Genomic DNA, 22,004 nt, shown 5'->3' on the forward strand with positions numbered 1-22,004 from the left:
CCCTGCCAGGTGCTGTCCCCCTGGGGCCAGGGAGCCTCTTCCTGGGGTGGGGGCACACTGTGACACAAGCTGCCCCCACGGGGTGCCCGAAGGCACCAAACAGAACCACAGAACTGTAGGGGTTGGAAGGGACCTCCAGAGATCACCGGGTCCAGCCCCCTGCCAAAGCAGGTTCCCTAGAGCAGGCTGCCCAGGGAGGCGTCCAGACGGGCCTTGAACATCTCCAGAGAAGGAGACCCCACAACCTCCCTGGGCAGCCTGTCCCAGTGCTCCGTCACCCTCACCGGGAAGAAGTTCTTTCGCATGTTGGGGCGGAACTTCCTGGGCTCCATGTTGTGGCCGTTGCCCCTTGTCCTGTCCCCACAGAGCACTGAAAAGAGGTTGGCCATGTCCCTCTGTCTCCCACACTTCAGGTATTTATAAACGGGACAAAACGCGGCACGAGGGAAGGTGGCGGAGTCACAAGGCCAAAGCGCACCGTGAAAAGTTTAAACACATTTATTTAAAATACAATTTATAAAATGTTTATCTGCATACTTAGGCGCACTCTTACGGGGCGGCACCGGCTGCGGCCCAGGTGCCGCGGCGGGAGAAGCGCTCGGTGCCCCGAGAGCGGCGCGTCTTCGGGGCGAGCCCCGGGCAAGGCTGCGCGCGGTGCTGCCGCCGGGATCACCCCCTCGCCCTGCCCGCAGGTCGGAGGCGTCCCGGCCGTGCCACGGGCACGGAGCAGCTGCCGAGGCCACCGCCGAGCGGCTTAACGCGCAGTCGGTGCTGGAGAACAAGGTCGCATGTGCAACGAGAAGGGGTTGTAGGCACCTGACGTACAGGAGAAGACGTCTAAGGTTGGCGGGGCAGCTGAAGCTACGCCGGGAGCTGGGCTCTGTGGCTTTCTGCCAGCCGCTGGCCCTCTGGAATAAAAGCTATTTGAGCAGTAGTTAAGGAAAGGCGCGGTGACTACGGTTATTGCTAATGTCCTTCTCCCCTCCCGCTCCCCACCGCCTTCCCTCTGCAGAGCTGCTTTTCCAGGGACTCTTCCTTGCCACCAGCCTGCAGGGGGGAGGAAATTTAAAAAAAAAAAACAAAACAAGAAGACCCAAAAAACGCTGCCGGCCAAGCAGCTGTGGATGCCTCCAGCCTGAGAGGGAGCTTGGTAAACAGCAAGACTAGAGCCTCCTACGCCGTGGAGATCTGGGGCCAGGCTCCTGGGGGGGATGGCCTCCTGTCCTTCCCCACCTCGCCATCCTCCTCCACCAGCCGCTTGGGCTCGCCCGCTCTGGGGACCCACGTGGAGGGCGGCACAGTCCTTAGCCGATTAACATTCTAGCAGATTCCGTCTGTTTGTACACAGGTAGTTTTATTTTACCGGTACGTTTAAGCCGTATTTCCGTACACGTCTTCCCGTACGGGAGCCTCCCATACAGCGCGGCGTGGCAGGCATTTCGTGCGGTCGCTCCTGCACGGGCAGAAGGCGCTCCGTTTGCTCGTTTACCAAACCTACCGAGCACGAAGCAGCCGGCAGCACTGCACCCGTACACAACAATGCTCGATGGCCAGAAATCGTTTCCCAGGTACTGAGCACGCAGCAAGCCGCCGGCCCGCAGCCTTCCAGCTGAAGGAGCCGTCGGGGTCCCAGCGAGAGGCAGAAGTGGCCCCGAGCCTGGAGCCGCTCGCACGCGGGCGGCCGCCGTCGGCATCCATTCCAACAAGAGCTGTAGTGTTCATCTAATCCCTGGAGACAGGAACGTCGAGATAGGTCAGCTTGTCTAGTGTGCAGAGCCAGACAGCACAACGGGACGGACAGCGCTGGGCACGGGGCAGCGCCCACGGTCAGCAGCGTCCTGCGACACAGGCGGCTGGCGGTACCGCGTGGCTCTCCTCCACCACTGCCGTCCGGGGAAGTTTTCGGCCCGCGAGCTGCCCGCGGCACCGTCCTCTCTGCAGGAGCTGGAGCAGCAGGAGCCATCCGTTCCCTGAAGCCAGCGGGAAGCCAGCTGTTACCGCCCGCAGCGCACGACGTCGGGGCGGGGGGGGGTGGTTCCAGACTTCACTGAACACGTTTTGTTCCCGATGTCTGTGATTTCTGGAAGGAAATGCATCAGGTACGGCTCGTACCGTAACAGATCAGAGCCTTCGGGTCCATCGTAAGCCACTTGGGTTCGAACCTTTGGAGCAGCAGCCGTCTCGCTCCCTGCCGTTACGCCAGCCACTGGGTGAGCGTGGGCTGGACTGAGCGGGGCTCCTCGCGTGGGTTTACCTCGTGGAGCAGAGCAGAGCCGCACAGCACTCACTGTTCCCCTCCTAGCCTGCACGTCCAGATGCAGAGCCCTAGTTCCTCGCCGCCCCACTCCGCTGCAAGCAGTAACCACGCAGCAGGCGTTTTCAAGGGATCCATCTACGTTCCCTTCTCCCCAAACACAAAAAGATGTACTTTAAGTGATGTACTTTAAGTTTTTCCTCAAGCCAGCAGAAAACACTAGCCAAGCTTTAACAGGTGCAATACGTAAACCAGGTCATCGGACTGCGCTGGCTCCCAGGCCAAGGCGACCAGAAAGGCTGGGTAGCCAGGAGTCCGCTTCCATTTGCTTGGCAGCAGTAGAAATACAGAACAAGAAGCTAAGCTTGCCAAACCCTAGCCATTAAAGTTGCAGAAATTCACTGAAACTCCTTTTTGAACACTTAACTACCTCTCTCAATTAAAACGAACTAAACAGTTAAAACCCTTCCCATGCACTCCCTCAAAAGTCGATCTGATATACAAACAAAACAAAAAAATAAAAGATCCTTTGAAACCAAACTTGCTCTTAAAGTGATAAAGACAACATGCGCATCTGGGGAGGCTTCCCATTTTTTTCCTTAAATCCCAAGTTACGAGTACAACAAACATTATTGCTGGCGCTAGCTTCAGCCAAAGTGGCACACATGGCTCTCTGCACCCGTCCGAGTCCTTTACACCCCCTCCCCTTTCCATTTACAGTGACTGGGGACAGCCCTTGTCGGTTTGCCGATCACAGTGGGTGGAGCGGGGAGGTCACAGTGCGTGGGGTTGGAGGTCACAGTGGGCAGAGCAAAGGGGATCACAGTGCAAGTAAACCAGGGAGTTCCCTTTGCTCAAGTCCATTTGTCCGCCACGGCAGTGCGACCCGCGGCAGCTGACCCTGCTTCCTGCAGCATCCTCTCGTGCCCACGTTTATCTGCGCTGTTTGAAGCCTTGTGAACCGTCAGGACCCAGTGGCTGCCTTATCACATTATTGGGCTGTCTGGTGTCTTCCGGCTGGGAGATCCTCGTCGGCCTGCAAGGAGAAAGGACATCAGAGACGGACACAACGTGTCTGTGCAATGTAACACCCACACCTCCAACAGATGCTCCTGCACCCGCTTTGGTGGAAAGCCACTGCCGTGGGACAACCATCACAGGCCTGCTGCACTGCTCCCTGGGATGGGGAACGCAACCAGAAGTGAACTAGCACTTCATTTCTGTCCTAAAGTCTTGGAAGTCTTACTCTCAAGTCGCCAAGACCCACACCACAACCACAAGGGAGAGCACAGTGCCTCCAAGCCACCTGCGTTCATTTAAGAGTGCTTACACTCAAGTCTCTCACCTGCAGGTGAGAGCACCTTAAGTCAAAACCTCAGCAGAGACAAGGCTATGTCAAGCCAAAATAGTTCTGGCTGCCTGCACTCCTCTCTGTACCCCCGGTGTGCTCTTTCAAGGGCGCAAGGTAACCTTTATTGCCTTACCAGGCGCAAGCACTTCCTTTAGCTGCCGCATATTTGAGCTTCACGTTGCCGTGCTTACTAACAAGACACTCCTTCCTCCCTGCCTCTCACACTTCATGCTGGAAGGTGCACGTCCCCCCCTCCTGCCAGGAAGGGGTTTGCAAGGAGCAAGCACAGAGACGCCACCACGTCGTGCCCAACGCTAAGGCCACTCTCACCTATCTAGAATGGGTTTCTCCTGTTCTTCCTCGGGGCTCGCGCTGCCCAGTATTCGTTTCCTGGCTTCGGCGTACTCTGCCTCCCTTTGTGCCAAGGACTTCACGGGGAACGCGGGCCTGGTGGCCGAGTTGGGGTTGCTGAGCACGCCGTTCGTCGCCGGCCGCTTTAAGATCCGGATCTGTGGGGGAGGACCCGAGGGCAGGCTGTCGTCCTGAATCACGATCGGCACTTTAGGAGGAGACTTTGATTTTCTACTGCTTAAGAAAAAAAAAACAACACACATTTGCTCAGTACTTGTTTTCTACTGCGAGCATGACTTTAGCTCTGTGTGTAAATTCCTCACAGTCAGATGTCATTCCCATGACTAAGCAGCCTGCAATAATTAAAGACCTTGTTATATTTGTGACCCTAAACTACAGTGGCAGGCAGGTTTGTAGGAGATTAGCTCAGTAAGGGATGGAAAACACCAGCCTCTGCTGTGCTCAACATCTTAAATTTGACCAAAGGCAAGGAAATCAGACACAGACCAAGGATAATTTCACTTTTGAACAGGTGGAGAGAATCTGAAGCTTGCTGCAGGCACCTGTGTTAAGAACCAAGTTCAGATTCAAACACCCGGACAGCCGATCGAGCCTCCTCTGATGCGGGTGCTGTGCAAGGCACGTTATACACCAAAGATGTTCAAAGAAAACCTTTTACACATCTTTGAAGATGCTGGTGTAAGCACCTCGATTCCACTCCTTGCCAGGCCTTTTCGAGCTCCTCTCGCCAGGACACCTGGTGATACCTCCTGCTTCCAAACCCTGCCATTTCGCTCCTTGGAGCCAGCCCTGGCCCCAGTTCTCAGCGTTCGAATTTCTACAGTTCCTTTCCTGCGTGGGAGTCCCAGAGGAGTAACACCATGACTATAAGCAGCCGACTAAAAATCAGAGGGGAAAAGAACCAACAAAACAAGAGACTTGTCAGAAGTGCCTGGGAACATTCCTGCTAGGACACAGTAACACACACCCCCACTCTGACCCAAAGCAAGCAGGAAAAGAAAGTCTTCCTGATGCAAGACCCAGCAAGCCACTTCAGGGCTAGGAGTTGGGATTACCTGACTCACCCATTTCTTCCTCTGAGTGCCTTTTTCTCAAACTGCTTCCCCACAGCTGTAGCTACATCCAGCCTGGAAGACCCGGCTCTGAAATAAAATCGCTCTCAAGAATCTCTCCGCTCCTCTGCTACGGAGCGGAAGAGCCACCTAGTGGCACGATCACAGAGCTGCCCTAGCGCTTATCTCCAACCTGACGTTCCCTCTCAGTCCACAGCGGCTCCGTTTCCTCTCCCCAGGTTTTCAGACATCCAGTAGCACATGGGGAAAATAAGGTTTTCCGAACCGCGCAGCACCATTACCTTTCCTTCTGTGTGATCTTCAGCTTCTTTTCCAACCGTCTGTCTATTTCCTGCAAAGGAAGAAGGAAAAAAACCACATGAAGGCTCATCTCTGAGGTCAGAGGTTGAGTCTGTCCACAAACACCTTTAGTTTCCCTCTGGCACACAGCAATGCCCTACTACGAAGGGCAGGGAGAGCACGTCTCGAGCAGAGCCGCTATGTACATTCGTCGGGTCCATTCGTACACCCACAGCTGGTCGAAGACGTCGTGTGGCACGGTGACAGGGCAGCTTCGAGGCGCTCATCTCCCCGGGAGAGCGGCTCTCATTTTAAGGACCTGAGCTGGCAAGAAGGCTCTGTTACAGGCAGCAAGGAGCGCCGGAGGAACGTTCAGCAAGGTGCTCCCGGGCAGAGCAGGCGCTGGCACCAAACCTCCCCGGCAGAACCCTTGTGAAGCAGCAGCAGGCGGTGGCTGGGGACCCGCAGCAGACCACACGCCTCATTTCAGCGGCGCGGCACGGCCCCAGAGCCTGCAGCCATGCCGAGGCCTAGCCGGCAGGTCCGCATTCCTGCTGCTTGCTGCAATAACCCTCCCTCACGAGAAGTCCCTGCCCTGCCCGACGTGCAGCCAGGGACTCGCTGAGCCTCGTTAGCCAACCGTGCTTCTTCCTCCTGAGCTTCTTCGCTTTGCAACATAGCTGCCGAGTCAGTCAACACGCGGAAAGACGCATTAATTACCCTGACCGCCAATAACGTGGCTTTAAGCATGTCACCCTCTGTCGAAGGCTTGCACCTACCTTACCGAAGGTGTTTACGTTATGCAATCAGAGCAATTATACAGAGAAACCCTGCTGAAGAGAAAAAGCCAGCTTTCTGCTCCTCCAGTCTCTCTTTCGGTAACCTTCCGCAGCGAGCTGCGCCTCTCCGGTATCTTTAGGTTCCCCTGACTGCCGATGCCATTCAGAGAGCCTCCCGAACAGCAGAGAGTTTCAATCATCAAAGAAGAAAAAAAAAAGTACCTGGGAGTGTCCTAGTTTCACCAGCCAATAACTGGCAATGCTGCAGGAAATTTCGAGCTCCTGGCAGGACACAGTCGCTCCGCTTTTCAGGTCAGTTTAACCACAGCACAAGCCCGCTGCCAGTGGAGCCTTCCCCAGAGCTGCAGCAGGCACAGCCCGGTCCCAAGCCACGCTACCCCACGTCCTCACCGTGGCATCTGTCTGCACAGCAGCTCCCCGATGCCCCAGCAGGCAGGGAACAAATGCAAGTCCCAACAAGATGCCAAATTACGGGGCTTTCTCCTGGTCCCGCAGCCCACAGTAGCCTCCCTCCACCTAGGAGAGGCAGTTCGGAGCCACTCTGGAAAGACAGAGCTGGGTGGGAGGTTGAATTTTCCACCCAGCTCCATACAGCGAGGCCACGTCGTTCCCTAGGGATAAAACCAGCCAGGGGTTTAACACAGCGCCGAGCCGAAGGCTGAATCTCCACTAAAGCCTCCCGCCGAGGGCAAACACACCTGCAGTTTCCTTCCTCTTCAAGGGGACACACAGTGCAGAGGAAAATCCCATCCCCGTGCTGCTCAGCAGCACGGAGCCTCCTGCCCACACGGCCAGGAAAGGCGGCAGGGAAACGGAAATCCCGGCCAAGGATGGAAGCGCTTCAGAGCGGCTGGCAGCAGCCAGGGACAGCCCAGTCAAGGCAAGGGGTGAGCTCATCCGTCTGCCCTGCACCACGAGGTTATATCCTGCTATGGAGGAGTCTTTAAAAACACATCTTCAAGCTCAAGTAGTTGTCCGCGCCTCCCCAGGGCTGTCTGGAAGGAAGCTTCCAGAAATAGCCCCCATTAAACACCTCGCCGTGCCGGGGAGGGGATGACAGGAGGGTGGCAGGGAGCAGCACGCCCAGGAGCACCTTCACTCCTGTCTCACAGCGGGCATTTCCCCGCTGGGGTCACAACCGGCACGTCGGGCCTCGGCCACAGCGCCTGGCCAGGGAGCACGCGGCCGGGGCTGCAGCCATCCCCGCACGGTGCCGAGCACCGCGAGCGCCGGGTCTGCTCTCCTCTTCCCCTTCTGGCAGGGGAGCAGGGGCTTTGACACAAGCCACGTCCACGTTTCTACATTCCCGCAGGCTTTGCGGGTCAGTCCCGGGGCTAACGTCGTGTTCTTTACCTCAGCCTGCCGGGTCCTGTAATTGCAAAGCGTCATTTCAACCTCGTCATCTGACCAACGCCCTGATTAACGCGACTGTCAGTGACCGAGCGCTGCTGGACAGCTCTTCACACCCCTCCCACGCCCGGGACCTCCTCCATCTCCATCCTCTGCCGCAACTTCCAACTTCTTCCAACTTCCCCTGCCAGAAAGAAACAGCTCCTTCATTTGCTCAGCAAACACAAGCATATTCCAAGGAATCCTTCAAAACCTGCCATCATTATACCCCAGCAGAGCCCTTCACAGTCCCACAGCTCCGCTCTTTCCTACCAAGCGCTCGGTATTAACGAGGTTTCCTTTACATGCAGGGCTCCCGGCAGAGTAACACTGAATAACCACTCCCACCAAATACACACATTTCTCTCCCACCCCAAACGACGAGCTGGTAGCCTTACACGGCCCTCACAATCCTGGCACTGCTGGGAGAACTCTGCCTTCCTCCAGAACGCTTCGGTGGAGTCTTCAATGTTGTGTTCAAAATCAATGGCCAGTAGAAAAAAAAAGCAGCGCCCTGCTTCACGCTCACCTCTTGATTCATCAGAAATTTGGTTTGGGGGATTTTTTTTTTTTTTAATGCAGAGATTGACCCCGTTTTCTCAGCAGGAGCCACACCCCTGCCAACCTGCTACGACTATATTTTGAATTAGAGGTGCGAAGGAGTTCACGTCTGGAGAGCCTTGCCAATTCAAACGGGCAGCCCGTGACCACCTTGCAGAAATAAGGCAAGACACCAGCAGCTTCACGCGGCTCACAGTTACGGGTCTGAGGAGCAGAAACACCTTGACACAGCTTATGGTTAAAAAAAAAAAATCCCCGCTGGTGCTGCGTGCGGATCTGTTTGCCTGCTGATGCCATGCCATTTCCACCGCTCGCTCCTGTGTCACCCTGCCAGCGGGCTGCGGATAACAAGATAAAATTAGGACCTGACTTACGGAGCCAGTGCCAGAAGCACTCCGACAACCGAGAGGCACGAGCGCAGAGCAGAGGCGAGCAGGCCTGGCATCCGAGGACACGGAGCTGCACGTACCCAGTAGCTGGGCAGGTCACGCCGCACAAAACCCAGTCATTAATCTTCCGATGGCGTGAGCGTGGCAAGGAGGCTCTCCTAGCTCTCATTTCCCAAATGAGCAGGTTTCTATCCAAACTCCAAGCGCCCTTTACGCCCCCATTCTCCACAACACCGCCCTCCCCAAAGATTAGTGAAGCATCTCAGCAGCCTATTTTTAGTGCTATTATGTCTGGATGCTAAAAGGGACCCAGCGCACAGCGCGAAGAAGACACCGTTCTGTGACATTTAAGCTGCATTTGTGGGCGAGGACGTAATGGAAGCTGAGCTCCAGCCCTATCGCAGCCACCCCTCCGCCCCGACAAAACCAGCAACGCAGATGGGATGCTGCAGGTCGGGATCCAGACGGGGTGGGGCACCCCCCCGGCCAACCTGGCTGCCCAGCCTGTGGCGAGGCACAGGCAGAGGCCCCCGTTAGCCCCCCGCTGTCCGAAGCGCCGTACGAAGAACTACTCGCCCTCCGCACAGCTCCCAGCAAAGGCTCTCCGAAGAGATTCAAAAGCAGCAGCTCCGAGCTCTGCTGGTGCAGGGGTAGGAATGGCAAGGTAACTGCCAGCATATTCCCCCCCACCCCCCCCAGGTTTACTGGGCGGCTGTGACAATATTTTAATGAAGGCAAAGCCTTGGGCTCCCCACAAGGCTCTTACACTCCCCCCCTTCTGCCTCCGTACTTCAGTTACTGGGCAGAAATCAGCAGGGAATGCCCCAAACCTTCACGGGATCACCGATGAAGGAAGCCGCGATCTCCCAGAGGTCCGATGACATTTCAGATACGCAGCTCCAGGCAAACATTAACCGCGCTCTGCTGTACCGGCTGGACGTTGCCGCCGACCACTTCTGCCCTGCCCTGCCCACCCGAAGGCGAGATCAGGCCCTGAAAGGGGGAAATCGGGTCTGGGGCTGCGTCCCCCCACGCCAACGCTAACCCCATCCACTTCTAAATGCACCAGCGGGTACCTTGGCACTTCATCGAGACCCAGGGACAAACCTCAAGGCCTGCTAGCGTTCTCTTCAGAAAAAAGCAGGATTTAAGGTCTGAGGTTACCAACGCTGCTAACGGGTACCTAGCAGCGAACAGCTGCAGATACCTGACTCACTGCTTCACAAGCTATGCCGAAAATACCGTCAAGCGAGAGCAGAAGTAGGTAATCCTAAGATAGCTCCAAACTGACTCCTCATTAGCTACCTCTTTCTTTCCTCTGAAGATAAATTAATCGTCTATTAATTACTGGAACATTCCAATTCCTGAGGCTACTGGGAATCAGCCTGCGCCGTTAATTAATTCTCCAGTCACTCTGCTTACATTAAATCCTGGCTGCGGACCGTACCCAAGGCAATGCCAGGAGAGCCGCAGATGCTTTCAGCTGCGCCGGCGTTTACATCTTCCCCTGGCAGATAGCGCTTCTCAGCGGCTACGAACCAGACACCGGGGTATTTTTAGGAGCAGGCCTGGCAAGGCTCCCCTCTTCTGCCAGGCACCACACGGCGTTCCCGGTGCAGACACGGGATGGAGGGAGGGAGGAAGCATTTCAGAGGGCCACAGCTTCTCCCTCCTCAGCCTTCAGCTCTCGGCCACACGGACACCCTGCGGACCCCCTCCCAGACCCGGAATTTATTTCAGTCAATCTTAAAAAAAAACGAGGCTAAAACCTAGCAGAAGCCTTCCGCAGCTCTCCCAGCGGCGGGCCTGTCCTCCCGCTCCGCACAGCGGCCTCAGACAGGGGCGGCAGCATTTCAACGCCGGCTCATCTCATCTCGCCGCACCTCTTCGCCCGGGTCACCCGTGCCTCCTGCACCCACAAACGGGGTCAGGCAGCAGGGCCAGATGCTCGCCAAGGTCACGCTGCTGCAACCGGCAGGGAGCAGAGGCTGCTCCCTGGTGACTCAGGCAGCCCTCGCAGGACTCACAGAAACATCCCATGGCAGACGCTCCCCTCGTGGCATTTGGTGCTTGCTCCTTCCCCGCCTCCCAGCGTCGCCTCTCGTCAGGCTGCCTCCGCCTGAGCAGGGCAGAGGCGCCAGAAACAAGCTTTCGTTTCCCAGCTTAGAGATTTTGGGGCCAGTTACAAACATCTAAAGCAAATATTTAGTAAATATTTTACAAAAATCGCCGTGTCAAATCACGGTGTCAAAACCCATCCCCCTGGTGCTTCTCCCGACACCAGGAATCGGCAGTCATCCTCAGGGCTTTCCTCCAGGGCCCAGCCCTGGATGGGAAGGGTGCCAAAACCCCGCTGACTTCTCCCCTGATCACACAAGAAGCTCGCAGGCTTCACAGACCAGAGGTCACAGCTTCATGCTCCGAAATATTTCCCTTCTGACTTGTGTACTTTGATCGCATTTAGCAACTTGAAGCGACGGCAGCCAAAACCCAGATTCAGCCCTTTCCAACCCCCGATTCACCTCGCTGAAGGCTGAAATCCAAAGCAGGAAGCCCAGCTTCTGCCTGCCGCTTGCGCACCAACCTGATCAGAGGCGGCAGCAACGGGGTTTCCTGAGAGCCTCAGGTCCTCCAGAAGCGCAGCAGCACGAGCAGATGCCATTCCCCACGCACACAAGGGACAAAGCCCACATCCTCCCCGAGCAGCGGGCACGGGGTTTGCTCCTTCCCCCGGAGCAGCACGGTGCAGGATCCCGGCCCTGGCCCGCGGCGGGGCGAGCTGTACCAGGCAGGAGGTGGGAGCCAGCTGCCCTGCACGGGGCCTGACAGCAGGCCGGGCACAGAAAATCATGTGGAATGACTTTCTTGTCAGGCTAACATCTTATTCCGACTCGAGGTAAGTTACTAAGACAATATTGATAGGCTCTGACTCTAGCTAGCTGTGCTTTTGTGACAGGAACCTGTGATGAAGGCAGCTGAGGAGCACCGACGTGGAGCCGTGCGTCACCTCTGGGATCCCCGGCCACTGGGCTTCCACCCCAGCGCTGGAGCGCAGCTTCCCACCTGAACCTTAATTATTAGTTTAACCTGGTAAACAGGCTCAGGTGTAACAAATACACCTCCCATTTGTGATTTCCCTCTTCCCTAAAGCCAGGTAAGCCACACAAAAGAGAACCGAGCCACGCATTAAGTCACATTAGTGCTTACTAACCCAGACCAGGTCTTTGAAGCCTCACACTTTGCTCCTGACCCTGCCACGGGTCTCCTGGACAGCTCGCTCGTTACTCACACACCAGTTTTCCGTCTGTAGCTCACTGACAAGCAAAACCTCTCCGTTTCCCAGACATTTCAAACACCCGTACGCCAGGCAGTTACCTAGCACAGAGCCCTTTCAGCCGGCTCCACCGGCCCCACGGAGCTCTGCTGCAGCAGCCTGGCAGGAAGAGCCCCACGTTCGCCCTGCTGTGCCTGCACAGCGCCCGGGTAGGCGAAGCCGCTGGAGCTGGGGGCAGCTGCTTAGCGTGCAGTCACTCAGGGGTGGCACACGCCAAACAAGAAGCTCCATCTTTCTGGCAAGCACCAGGTAATTCTGCTGATACAAAAATGGAAGACAGAGAGAAGCCACGTTAAAGAACAAGAACTGGTCACGGAGCTCTTTTGACCGACCACATCCAAAGAAGGAGGTGTGCCAGGTTTTGTGCCAGGTTTCTTGGGCTTTCCCCATTCAGAGGGCGCCCTTCTACCAATTAAGATCGCCGTGCTGCTTGTTTTGAAAGGCAAGTCCCCAGAAGCTACCTGAGGTGACATAATAACTAGGGAGACCACAGCGTGCGAGGCAGCCCCAGACTGCCTCTTGCTGAGAGCCACCTTCCTCAGCGCCTAGAGTAGCTGCCAGTAGCCCAGCACCAAAAACCACACACACACGGGGAAGGACGAGTGCTGAAAATCTCAGCAGCCTTTCTGTTCCACACGGTGCCCTCCTGGTGGCTTACTGGCAAGAAAGGAGGCAGCTTGTCTCAGAAGCCCGCCATGGATCTCTTTCACTACCTTTCTCCTGCTTACACGTGTGCTGAGGGGTCTGAGAACTGACTACTCAGATCTCAACTGCGTATAGCGTTAGGACAAGGGGATGCGCTCAAAGCTGCTCCTTGGCACGCCAGGTTTCATCTTCAGTGTTTTCTTGCACCTTCCTCTGCACCGCGGCTGCCACATCTCGTGCCTCTGAGTTGGGATCCACCTCACATCTATGCCAAGTAAGACATAGGTGGAAAAAAACACAAAGGAAACTCCTTAAAACAACAAGAACGATACCGTGATTACAGGATCAGGCCAATTCTTGCACACAGTTTTTCCTCAGCCTTTCAACAGGAGATCCACCTCGTTAAGGCTGCGCTCAGGCTTCCCTGCCTGCTAACTGCAGCAGGTTTTCCACAAAGAAAGGCAGGTGTGCCTCGTAACTTTCAACCGTTAACGAGCAACATCAGTCACACTGTCTGCCCTACAGCCGAGCCTCTTCCTGTACTCCCTTCCCCTTTCTCTTCTCTGAGTCTCTCTGCTGAGTCTCCCGCACCTTTGATTGCTGCAGCAGCTCGGAGAGCCCACGGTGCCCAGCCCGCGCGAGCACCCACCTGCTTGAAGCAAAACGCCTGGCGGGAGCAGGCTCACCCCTGCGCGGGTCCATCCCGGCTGGCTCTTAACTTCCTGCGGCCACCAGCAGCAGCAGAGGGTCCCCTTCCTGCGAGCCGCAGCTCTGAAGCATGACCTTTCTAAAATACCCCGGCTGCCAGAAGGCAGCATCCATCTCTCCTCTTGCATAATAATAACTCCTGCTGGAGACGGCTCGGCTTTCTCTGTGCTCTAAGCGCTCTCACAGACACCCAAACCCCGGACAACTGCAGAAGCAGCTGCAGGCTCCTCGAGCAGCCTGCCGAGCCGCGGGAGCGCCGATGAGTTTGCCTCGCGGTCTGGACTCGCCGAGAGGGGCCTGGGGAAGGACAAGGCGCGGAGATTTCCTCCCGAGGGCTTTAAGAGCACGCGCAGAGCGCGGCCGGGGAGGAGGGCCGCGGAGGACGAGCGGTGCCGGGCCGGGAGCGGCGCTGAGGCTCCAGGCCGCGGCTCCCAGGACAGGGGCCGGGACCCCCCCCAGGAGCCGTTCCCGGCCCGCTGCCCTCAGGGGGCGGCCGCGCGGGGCCGGGGGCCGCTCCCGTCCCCTCCACCCCCTCCACCTCCACCCCCAGCGCCAGCCGCTCCCCGCCGGGCCCTGCCGCCCCCCCCCCGGCCGGTCCCGGCCCGGTCCCCGCGCTCACCCCGCTGTCGGCCGCCTCCTCCCAGCTCTCGGCCACCTCCTCGTCCTCCATCTTAACGCCCCCCCCCTCCGCCGCCGCCGCCGCCACACCGAGCAGGGCGCATGCGCGCGCCGCCTCCCTCCCCACCCCACCGCACGGCAGCGCGCCTGCGCACCCCCCGCCTGCCGGCTGCGCCCGCGCGCGCGCCGCTGGGGAGAGGGCGGGGGGGGGGGGAGCGGCGCGTGCGCGGTGGGAGGGGGCGGGCGGCCACGTGCGGGGGAGGGGAGAGGGCGCCCCCTGGCGGGCGGGAGGAGCGGGGGGGGGATAGGGACGGGATTGGGGTGGGGATGGGATGGGGATGGGGTGGGGATGGGGATTGGGATCGGGATGGGGATTGGGATCGGGATGGCATGGGGATGGGATGGGAGGGGATGGGGATGGGGTGGGGATTGGGATCGGGAGGGGATGGGGATGGGGTGGGGATGGGGATGGGATGGGAGGGGATGGGGATGGGGTGGGGATGAGGTGGGGATTGGGATTGGGGTGGGGATTGGGATCGGGAGGGGATGGGGATGGAGTGGGGATGGGATGGGGATCGGGATGGGGATAGGGATAGGGATGGGGTGGGGATGGGATGGGGTGCGATGGGGATTGGGATCAGGATGGGATGGGAATGAGATGGGATGGGAGGGGATGGGGATTGGGATCGGGATTGGGGTTGTGATGAGATGGGGTTGGGATGGGGATGGGATAGGGACTGGGATCGGGATTGGGATTGGGATGGGATGGAGATTGGGATCTGGTTTGGGATTGTGAAGGGATGGGCTTGGGATGGGGATGGGTTGGGTATTGGGATTGGGATTGTGATGGGATGGGGGTGGGATGGGGGTTGGGATTGGGATTGGGATGAATGGGATGGGAATTGGGGTTGGGATTGAGATGGGGATTGGGATCTGGTTTGGGATTGTGAAGGGATGGGGTTGGGATGGGGATGGGTTGGGGATTGGGATCGGGATTAGGATGGGGATGGGATGGGATGGGATGGGATGGGGGCACCCACCGCCATGCGACTGTCACTGCATCAGCACGCATGTCATCCTCACAGCCCGCAGCTGCGCCCCCCGATCAAGCACCAACCTGGTGTTTAGCAGATCTGTTCCGCAAAGCCAGGAGGGAAGGAGGGGGCTGGGGGGGGGACGAGCATGGTGTGATCCCCCCGCTGTGAGCCCCATGGCACTCGCCCTACGCCCAAAGGACCACGAGGCCACGAGTCCCACCGGTGGCTCCATGGGGGAACCAGCCAGCCTGCAGCAGCCTGCGTGGTGCCAGGGGTTCCAGCAAAGCCCCAAACCCCCTGCCGTTACCTCAGCCCCACGGGGTTACGGTGCTGCTCCCACCACCGTGCCTCCAAATCCCAACAACGCCAGGGTGCACGCAGCTCCAGCCAGGGTCCGGCTTTGGGGAGGCTGGCATAGAGGTGGATCTGAGTTAATCTGTGTGTTGAGAGGACAGAAACTCACCTGAGGGCCTGTGGCATCTTCCTGTCGTACTTATTTATATTGCTTTACATCCACGTCCTGAGTGCTTGCTACTCTTAAATGTCCCGTGTGGCAGGTGGGATAACTTCAGCTCAAACCCTTTAGGGTTTCCCAAAAGAAAAAATTGGTTAATTGAGCTCTTGTAGCTGGGCTATTCGGCACACCGACGTAGTGCTCTGGGCCTTGAATGACACAAAGGTAGCTGGGGACGGGTCTGCTGAGGGCAGATCCACATGCTGCAGAAGTGAACGCCGCTTCCAGCATCCTAAAAAACAAACGTTCAGACAGGGAGACACAGAAACTTTCCTTTCGACCTCAAATCTGGAACTCTTCCCCAGAACTCCAGGCAGGAGGACACCCCATTCACGAGCTGCAGCTTGCCAGCAGATGGCGAGCGGCTTCTTAAAAACTCCAGCTAAAAGCAGAAAAATACTCACGCAACCCCTGCGGTGAGCCCTGGCTCCTGCCAGCAGCGCCGCGAGCCCCTCGCCGGCCTTCCTCTGCCCTGGCAAGCCCAAAAGCCGGCAAGGGCATCCTCCGGGCGGTTTTGTGAGGGGTGGGATGCTGTGCATCCACACACGAGCTGTGCTGGGGTTCGCGGGGCGTTCGGCGCTGCGGCAGCGCTCGTCGGTGTCTGCACGCCCTGCTCCCGGCACCCCGCTGGGTGGGGACAGGATGGGGACAGGCCCAGGGTCCACGCAGGCGACACGGAGGCTGTGCGAGGACGGGAGGAAAGGGTGCAACCTCGGGCTGTTCCTACCCATCCTCTGGCTTTTTCCAGAAGGAAACAGGAACTGTGCTCTCGAGCAGCCGGTGCCCAGCATTGTTGGCTTAGCGCTGGCTTGCAAGCAGCACATTCGGAGCTCCAGCAGCGTTGTTCTCGAACATGCCCCCATCCTGCTGGCTTTGCCCTCACGGTAAGAAATCCCGTCTCCAGCACATGGAGCTCTTCAGCCCCCTGCCTGTTTCTGGCCCCCAAAGTGCTAATTATCCCTGATCCAGTGACGAGCAGCACTATCTTAAACAACTGAAGTACCATTTCCAAGAGCGACTGAGGCACTTCAGGCACTGCTGCCTCTCAGTTAAAAGTCTGAGCTAATTTTCTCTTACAAACATTGTGCAGCACTTCAACCCCAAGCGAGGACTGCAGCACTTTGCCAGTTGCCATGTTCGCAGAGCTGCTCTCGAGCCCTGGTTGGGCTCAGCCTCACAAAACCTGGGCTGCCGTGGGAGCACCGCAGGCCAGAGAGCAGCCATCGTCCCAGCCACCCCCACAGGAACTGGGAGCAGCCGTGAGCCAAGGCCTCGCACAGGCACTAAGGGACTTTTGGCAATGTCATCTCACACCCGTGCTGGCTGGGTTTCTTGTCTGTGGTTGCACGTATCCTGCTCGGCAGGGGGCTGGGCTGGGAGATCTTCAGAGGCACCCTCCAGGCTCAGCCACCCTGCGGTGCTGTGGGGCTGTGGTGCTGTAGAGCTGTGGGACTGTGGTGCTGCAGTGTTGTGGAGCTGTGGGGCTGTAGAGCTTTGGTGCTGTAGGGCTGTGGTGCTGTGGAGCTGTTGGGCTTTGGTGCTGTAGGGCTGTGGAGCTGTAGAGCTGTAGTGCTGTAGAGCTGTGGGACTGTGGTACTGTGGTGCTGCAGTGTTGTGGAGCTGTGCAGCTGTGGTGCTGTAGGGCTGTGGGGCTGTAGGGCTTTGGTGCTGTGGGGCTGTGGGGCTGTAGGGCTGTGGGGCTGTAGAGCTGTGTAACTGTAGAGCTGTGGGGCTGTGGGGCTGTAGGGCTGTGGTGCTGTAGGGCTGTAGGGCTTTGGGGCTGTAGTGCTGTGGGACTGTGGTACTGCAGTGTTGTGGTGCTGCAGTATTGTGGAGCTGTGCGGCTGTGGTGCTGTAGGGCTGTGGGGCTTTGGTGCTGTGGTGCTGTGGAGCTGTGGGGCTGTGTAACTGTGGTGCTGCAGTGTTGTGGAGCTGTAGGGCTGTGGGGCTTTGGTGCTGTGGGGCTGTGGGGCTGTGGAGCTGTGGGGCTGTGTAACTGTGGTGCTGCAGTGTTGTGGAGCTGTAGGGCTGTGGGGCTTTGGTGCTGTGGGGCTGTGGGGCTGTGGAGCTGTGGGGCTGTGTAACTGTGGTGCTGCAGTGTTGTGGAGCTGTAGGGCTGTGGGGCTGTGGTGCTGTGGAGCTATGGTGTTGTGGAGCTGTGGGGCTGTGTCACTGTGGTGCTGCGGTGCCATGGCGCCGTGTCCTCCCAGGTGCCTGCAGCCCTTCGCAGGGCCGCTCACCCGGCAGGCGCACGTACCGGGCACCGCGCAGCCTCGTGGCGGTGCCGGGCTGCCACCCGGAGGGGGGGACCCGCCACCAGCGTCACCCCGCCGCCTGGGTGCCCCCGCCTGAGGCCAGCTCGGGGCCCTCTCCCCGTTCCCGCAGGCGGCGGATGGCGTCCCCTGAGGGGGGAGGCCGCGGTGCCCCCGGGGTGCAGGAGGGCGGACGTGCGGGGAGCCGCCCTGCCACCCCCCGCCGCCCGAGCCCGACCTCCCCAACATGGCGGCCACCCCGCGCCGCTCAGAGCCCCGCGCGCCTATAGGGACAGCCGCGCTCCGACCTCCCCATCATGGCGCCCGCGCCCCACGTGACCCTTCCCCCCTCCCTCCCCTCCCGAATCATGTGACGGCGGGGCCGGGAGGAGGGGGGGCGGCGCACGCGCAGTGCGCGCTCGGCCGCGGCCGGAGCGGCGGCTGCCGCGGCGGGGAGGGAAAATGGCGGCGGCGGCGGGAGCCGTCACCGGGGCGACGCGGCGGGCCCGGCCCCGGCTGCCCTGAGGCCGCAGGTGAGGCCCGGCCCCGCCCCGCCCGGTCCCGGGGTCCCCGCGGGGCTCCCGGCGGCGCCCAGGAGCCCGCCGCCGTGTCCCGGGGTCCCGGAGCCCCCCCCCCGAGCCCCCCGGGGCCGCCGGGAGCGGAGCGGAGCCGGCCGTGAGTGCCCGGGGCGCGATCGTGGGGGGGGGGGGGGAACAAAAGGAGGCGGGGAGGGGCCGGGGGGAGACCGGGGAGGGGACTGGCGGCTGAACGGCGGCGGGGGGTGCCGGGAGCGGGGCTGGCTGGGGGGGTCCCTAAAACACCTCAGGTCCGAGGCGCTGCCGCCCCCCCCCCCGCCTCACAGAGCCGGGTCCGTAGGGCAGATGTGGCCCGAAAAGCGCAGAGGGGCTTGCCGTTATTTCCCCATTTCCTTAGCCGCCGTTTCTCGTGTTCACGCCACCCTTTCTCCTTCCTTTTCCTTACGCTCGTGTTGGAGAAGGGGGAGAATAAGCGGGGCTTTCCCTCAGGCTGCGTCCCTCGAGCTTGCCTGGGGGATTCCTGTCAGACTGCCCTGGCGTAGCTCCTTCCTCCCCGCTGGAATAAACGGCAGCGGTAAGAGCCCGCCTCGCTGCAGCTGTGGCAGTGACACCTTGCAGGGGGAAACTGGGACAGCTGGGCTCCCGAAGCACGCCCAGCGAGCGGTGGATGGAAGAGAAAGGAGCGGCACCTGCCCTCCTCCAGACCCAGTGCTTAAACCTTGCCCGCAGTTACAGCAAGGAGCCCGCTGTTGTTTTCCCCTCTTCCCCATCTTCCTGGCGTTTTTGTGCCTTGTAAAGAACTCCTTGCAGCAGGGTTGCTGCTGGCAGCCCGAGCACACAGCCGGGCAGCCGAAACGCAGCCGAGGGCCCCTCGCTGCCGTGCAGAAGAGGAGCTGGGCAGGGCCGGCCATCCCTGGGCTCAGGAGAGTGAGTAAAGGCGTCCATCGAGTGCGGGGATGGAAACAGCGCGTTAATTATTGAAGCTCCCCTTGGTCAGAGTCTAACGGGGCAGGTCCCCCAGCTGGCCGCACTCTCCTTGCCCCGGCACAGGGCTGAGAGCGAGACCTGACCGCGGGCAGGACAGGCGTCGGGCTGCTGCCGAGGCTGGGCAGTGGTACAGGAGGAGCTGCAGGAGCTGCTGCGGGGTCGGCCCCGTGCCTTTGTCGCCGCTTTGGCGTCTGTGCGTGCACGTTTCTAGCAGGAGCAGAATTGCAGCCGCCGGTTGGCTTCGCGTGGCAAAGGTGTCTGCGCGTGTTTTTCTTCCGGTGCTACCTGGTGGTTTGTCTGCCGGCTGGCTCCACCCAAGCAGCATTTTTTCCATGGCGGTGGGTGAAATTGTCTGCAAAGCCCTTGGGTGCAAAAGGCACAGCGGTTTGAAAAGCACAGCTCAGTGCTTGCGCTGCTTCGCAGACCTGCGCTGGTTTATTCTCACCGGCTCGCAGCGGCAGCACGTGTCGCTTGCAAACGGAGTGTGTCCCAGCCTGCAAGCCCTGGGATGGAGTTTTCTCTCTGGCTCTTAGGGAAGCCCAAGGATGAGCCTCACCCGCATGCCTGTGGTTAGTATCAAAGTCTGGGACTCGTTGCTGGTGCTGAAGGTGGGTTGTCTTTTACCCGGGGATTTTAAGGACCAGTGGGGATGCGCTTGAGCGCCATTTCCTTGGTCCCAGAAAACGCAGCCGGTGTCACCGCCGTGCTCGGCGCGAGGAGCGGCACCAGGGCTGCTCCTGGAGCGGGAGGACACACTCTGGGCAGAGATGGGGATGCTCTGTACCCGGGCCTTCCCAGAAGGCGATTGATTTTTAAATGCATGTTCTCGGGGCTTCGGAGAGCCGCGGGCAGTAACGCAGCCTGCTTTGCGCCTGCCAATTCAAGCCATTTCCACAGGATGTGACTGAGCGCGGCTTGAGAAGGGTTCCCACTTTCTGTGTAAACAGGGCTGTGCATCTGAGGGAAGCTATTTTCCCTGCGTATTTAGCCATGGCAGGCTTTATTGTACAACACTGCTCCAGGCTTTGCCCTCACCAGTTTTTAAGATGGAGCGCAGGTAAGCCGAAAGCCCTCGGAGCGGGGAAAGCCGCAGGGGCGCACGTGGGGCGTTGGAGCCAGGAGCCAGCGCTGGGCGCTGCGCCTCGGTCCAAATCCCGATGAAAGCCTTTGGGAGGAGGCCTCTGGTGGCTCTGATAGTGGGCTTAGCGGGTGTTGCTCCAGAGAAGAGCCCCTGTCGGGGTGGTTTCGGACGCGCGGGGGCTCTGCACGGCTGGTGGCTTCCCTGCGAGATCCACTGAGGTATCGGCGGCCCAGCCGGGCTGCGCTGCCGTTAGCAGCTTCCTGATGTAGCGCAGGAATTCATGTCAAAATCCCTTTTGAGCCTGCTCGTGTCTTGGCTTAAAGAGGAACGGGGTGACACATCTGTGTCGAAAACTGCGGCTGGAAACTTTGGTGTTGTGCAAGACGCAGAAAACGCGGCTCTTGCCTCTGGGAGCTTGCTATTTTGAGAGCTGCACATGTGCTCCGGGAGCCTCGGTTAGTCCACACCGGACTGCACTGCCGGCTGCATTCACTTCCCATTTCTGTGGCAGTTTTAAAAATACTTCTCTGCCAGCTAAACACCTACAAAAACATCTGTGAATTAACGTGAAAATGTTCATCTTGCCCCTGCTTAATACAGTCCGTGCAACGGAGATTTGTGCCTCTGACGAGCCGAGTCTCTTCATGTGTTTCAGACCCATTTTGAAGTGCCTGTCTGTTTTATTTAGGTCTGTGCCAGGTTTGCGGTAGTTTGGGAGTTTGAGGGTTTAAGGTGCGTTGATTGAGCTGCTTGATTTGTTTGGGGCTTGTTGCTTCGGTGCCGCTGTGCCGCGGCAGCTCTCCCTCCGCCCTGACCTTGCCCCAGCTCGGGGCCGCGAGGAGCGAGCGAGGGCATGGCCCCGGGGCCGCGCAGAGAGCGGTGGCTGAGGAAAAGGCGCTTTTGGGTGAGTGGGTCCCGAAGGGGGGTGCCGGGAGGGGTGGTGCTGCTGGGCTGGTCGTGCCCCGGGGCTGCGAAAGCGAGGGGTCGTGGCTGCCTTACGGGGAAGGCACCGCGGCCTGGGCAGGGTGTGCGGGGCAGGTCTGCCCCGGTGAGGCCCCGAGGCGCTGGTGCTCCTGCGCTGGCTCCCGAGGTGTGGTCGCTCGCAGCGAGCTCCGGGGCCGGGTGTTGGACCCGTGTGGAAGGAACAACTCTGCAAAAGCCGAACGTCTGCGGGGAAGCCGTTTCCTCCTTCCCCTGGTGTCGTATCGGTCTCGTTCCGGTCGCTCCTCGTGGCGCTGTTAAACACGAAGCGAGCGCGGTATCGCCGTGGTTCTTTGATGCCTGCAGACCGTGGGGCATCAAATCCCTGCGGCGGCGTGCCGCGGTGCCTGCCGAACCCGCCCGAAGGAGAGCGCCGAGCAGCCGCGGCTCCGTCTGTGCCATTGTTGTCACGGCCATTCTGTGGCTGAGCAGAAGGAGCTAAAATTATTTTCGTTCCGTTCCTCGTGTGGCCGTCGGGCAGCCACCTTTAATCTGTCCCGCTGAATGCGCTCCCTTCCTGCGTTTGTGTTCGGGCTGCCTGTTTTTTCCCCGCCGCAGCTGGACGAGGGGGGACTCCGGAGCCTCCCGGGGCCGAGCTGTGGGAGCAGCCGTCACCCCTCCGCCCGCCGGGCGCGCTGCGAGCTTGGCGCAACATCCCCGAATCTGGGGTTGCTGCTGCCGTGACGTGGGTTAGATTGCTGCTTTCTTTCCTTGTTTTCCTTAGACGTCTAACACCCAGTGTTCCTCAGGCTCGGCAAGCAAGCTGCGTTTGCGAAGAGGTTCGTCGCGTGGGACGGCCAGATGACCCCTGCCGGGGGCGATGCGACTCTAACTAGCAGCGGG

At 59.4% G+C, this 22,004-nt stretch overlaps 2 protein-coding genes across 6 annotated transcripts in view; one reads left to right on the forward strand and one right to left on the reverse strand.

The window, feature by feature from the left end:
• Nucleotides 1–479: 479 nt before the first annotated feature.
• On the reverse strand, nt 480–13,919 carry SZRD1 (SUZ RNA binding domain containing 1). Of its 4 annotated transcripts, none has more exons than XM_035567953.2 (4): nt 13,775–13,919; nt 5,332–5,381; nt 3,936–4,190; nt 480–3,290 (listed from the first exon to the last, which is right to left on the reverse strand). In XM_035567953.2, the coding sequence occupies exons 1-4, from the start codon at nt 13,823–13,825 to the stop codon at nt 3,188–3,190; spliced, it is 459 nt and encodes a 152-aa protein (XP_035423846.1). In that variant the 5' UTR covers nt 13,826–13,919; the 3' UTR covers nt 480–3,187. The 4 variants fall into 4 exon arrangements, with proteins under 4 accessions (XP_035423846.1, XP_035423844.1, XP_035423847.1 ...); XM_035567951.2 differs by having other exon boundaries at nt 3,936–4,193; nt 13,775–13,897; XM_035567954.2 differs by lacking the exon at nt 13,775–13,919 and adding an exon at nt 4,664–4,855 and having other exon boundaries at nt 5,042–5,376.
• Nucleotides 13,920–17,973: 4,054 nt separating this feature from the next.
• FBXO42 (F-box protein 42) overlaps nt 17,974–22,004 on the forward strand; it is a 48,701-nt gene continuing 44,670 nt past the window's right edge. Inside the window, exon 1 of one of the 2 annotated variants that reach the window (XM_035567919.2) lies at nt 17,974–18,109. The gene's annotated coding sequence lies outside the window, so the exon portion shown is untranslated. The other variant, XM_035567920.2, reaches the window with a different exon arrangement.

Source organism: Cygnus atratus, chromosome 21 (assembly GCF_013377495.2).
Source record: "Cygnus atratus isolate AKBS03 ecotype Queensland, Australia chromosome 21, CAtr_DNAZoo_HiC_assembly, whole genome shotgun sequence".
In the NCBI taxonomy this organism is placed as follows: Eukaryota; Metazoa; Chordata; class Aves; order Anseriformes; family Anatidae; genus Cygnus; species Cygnus atratus.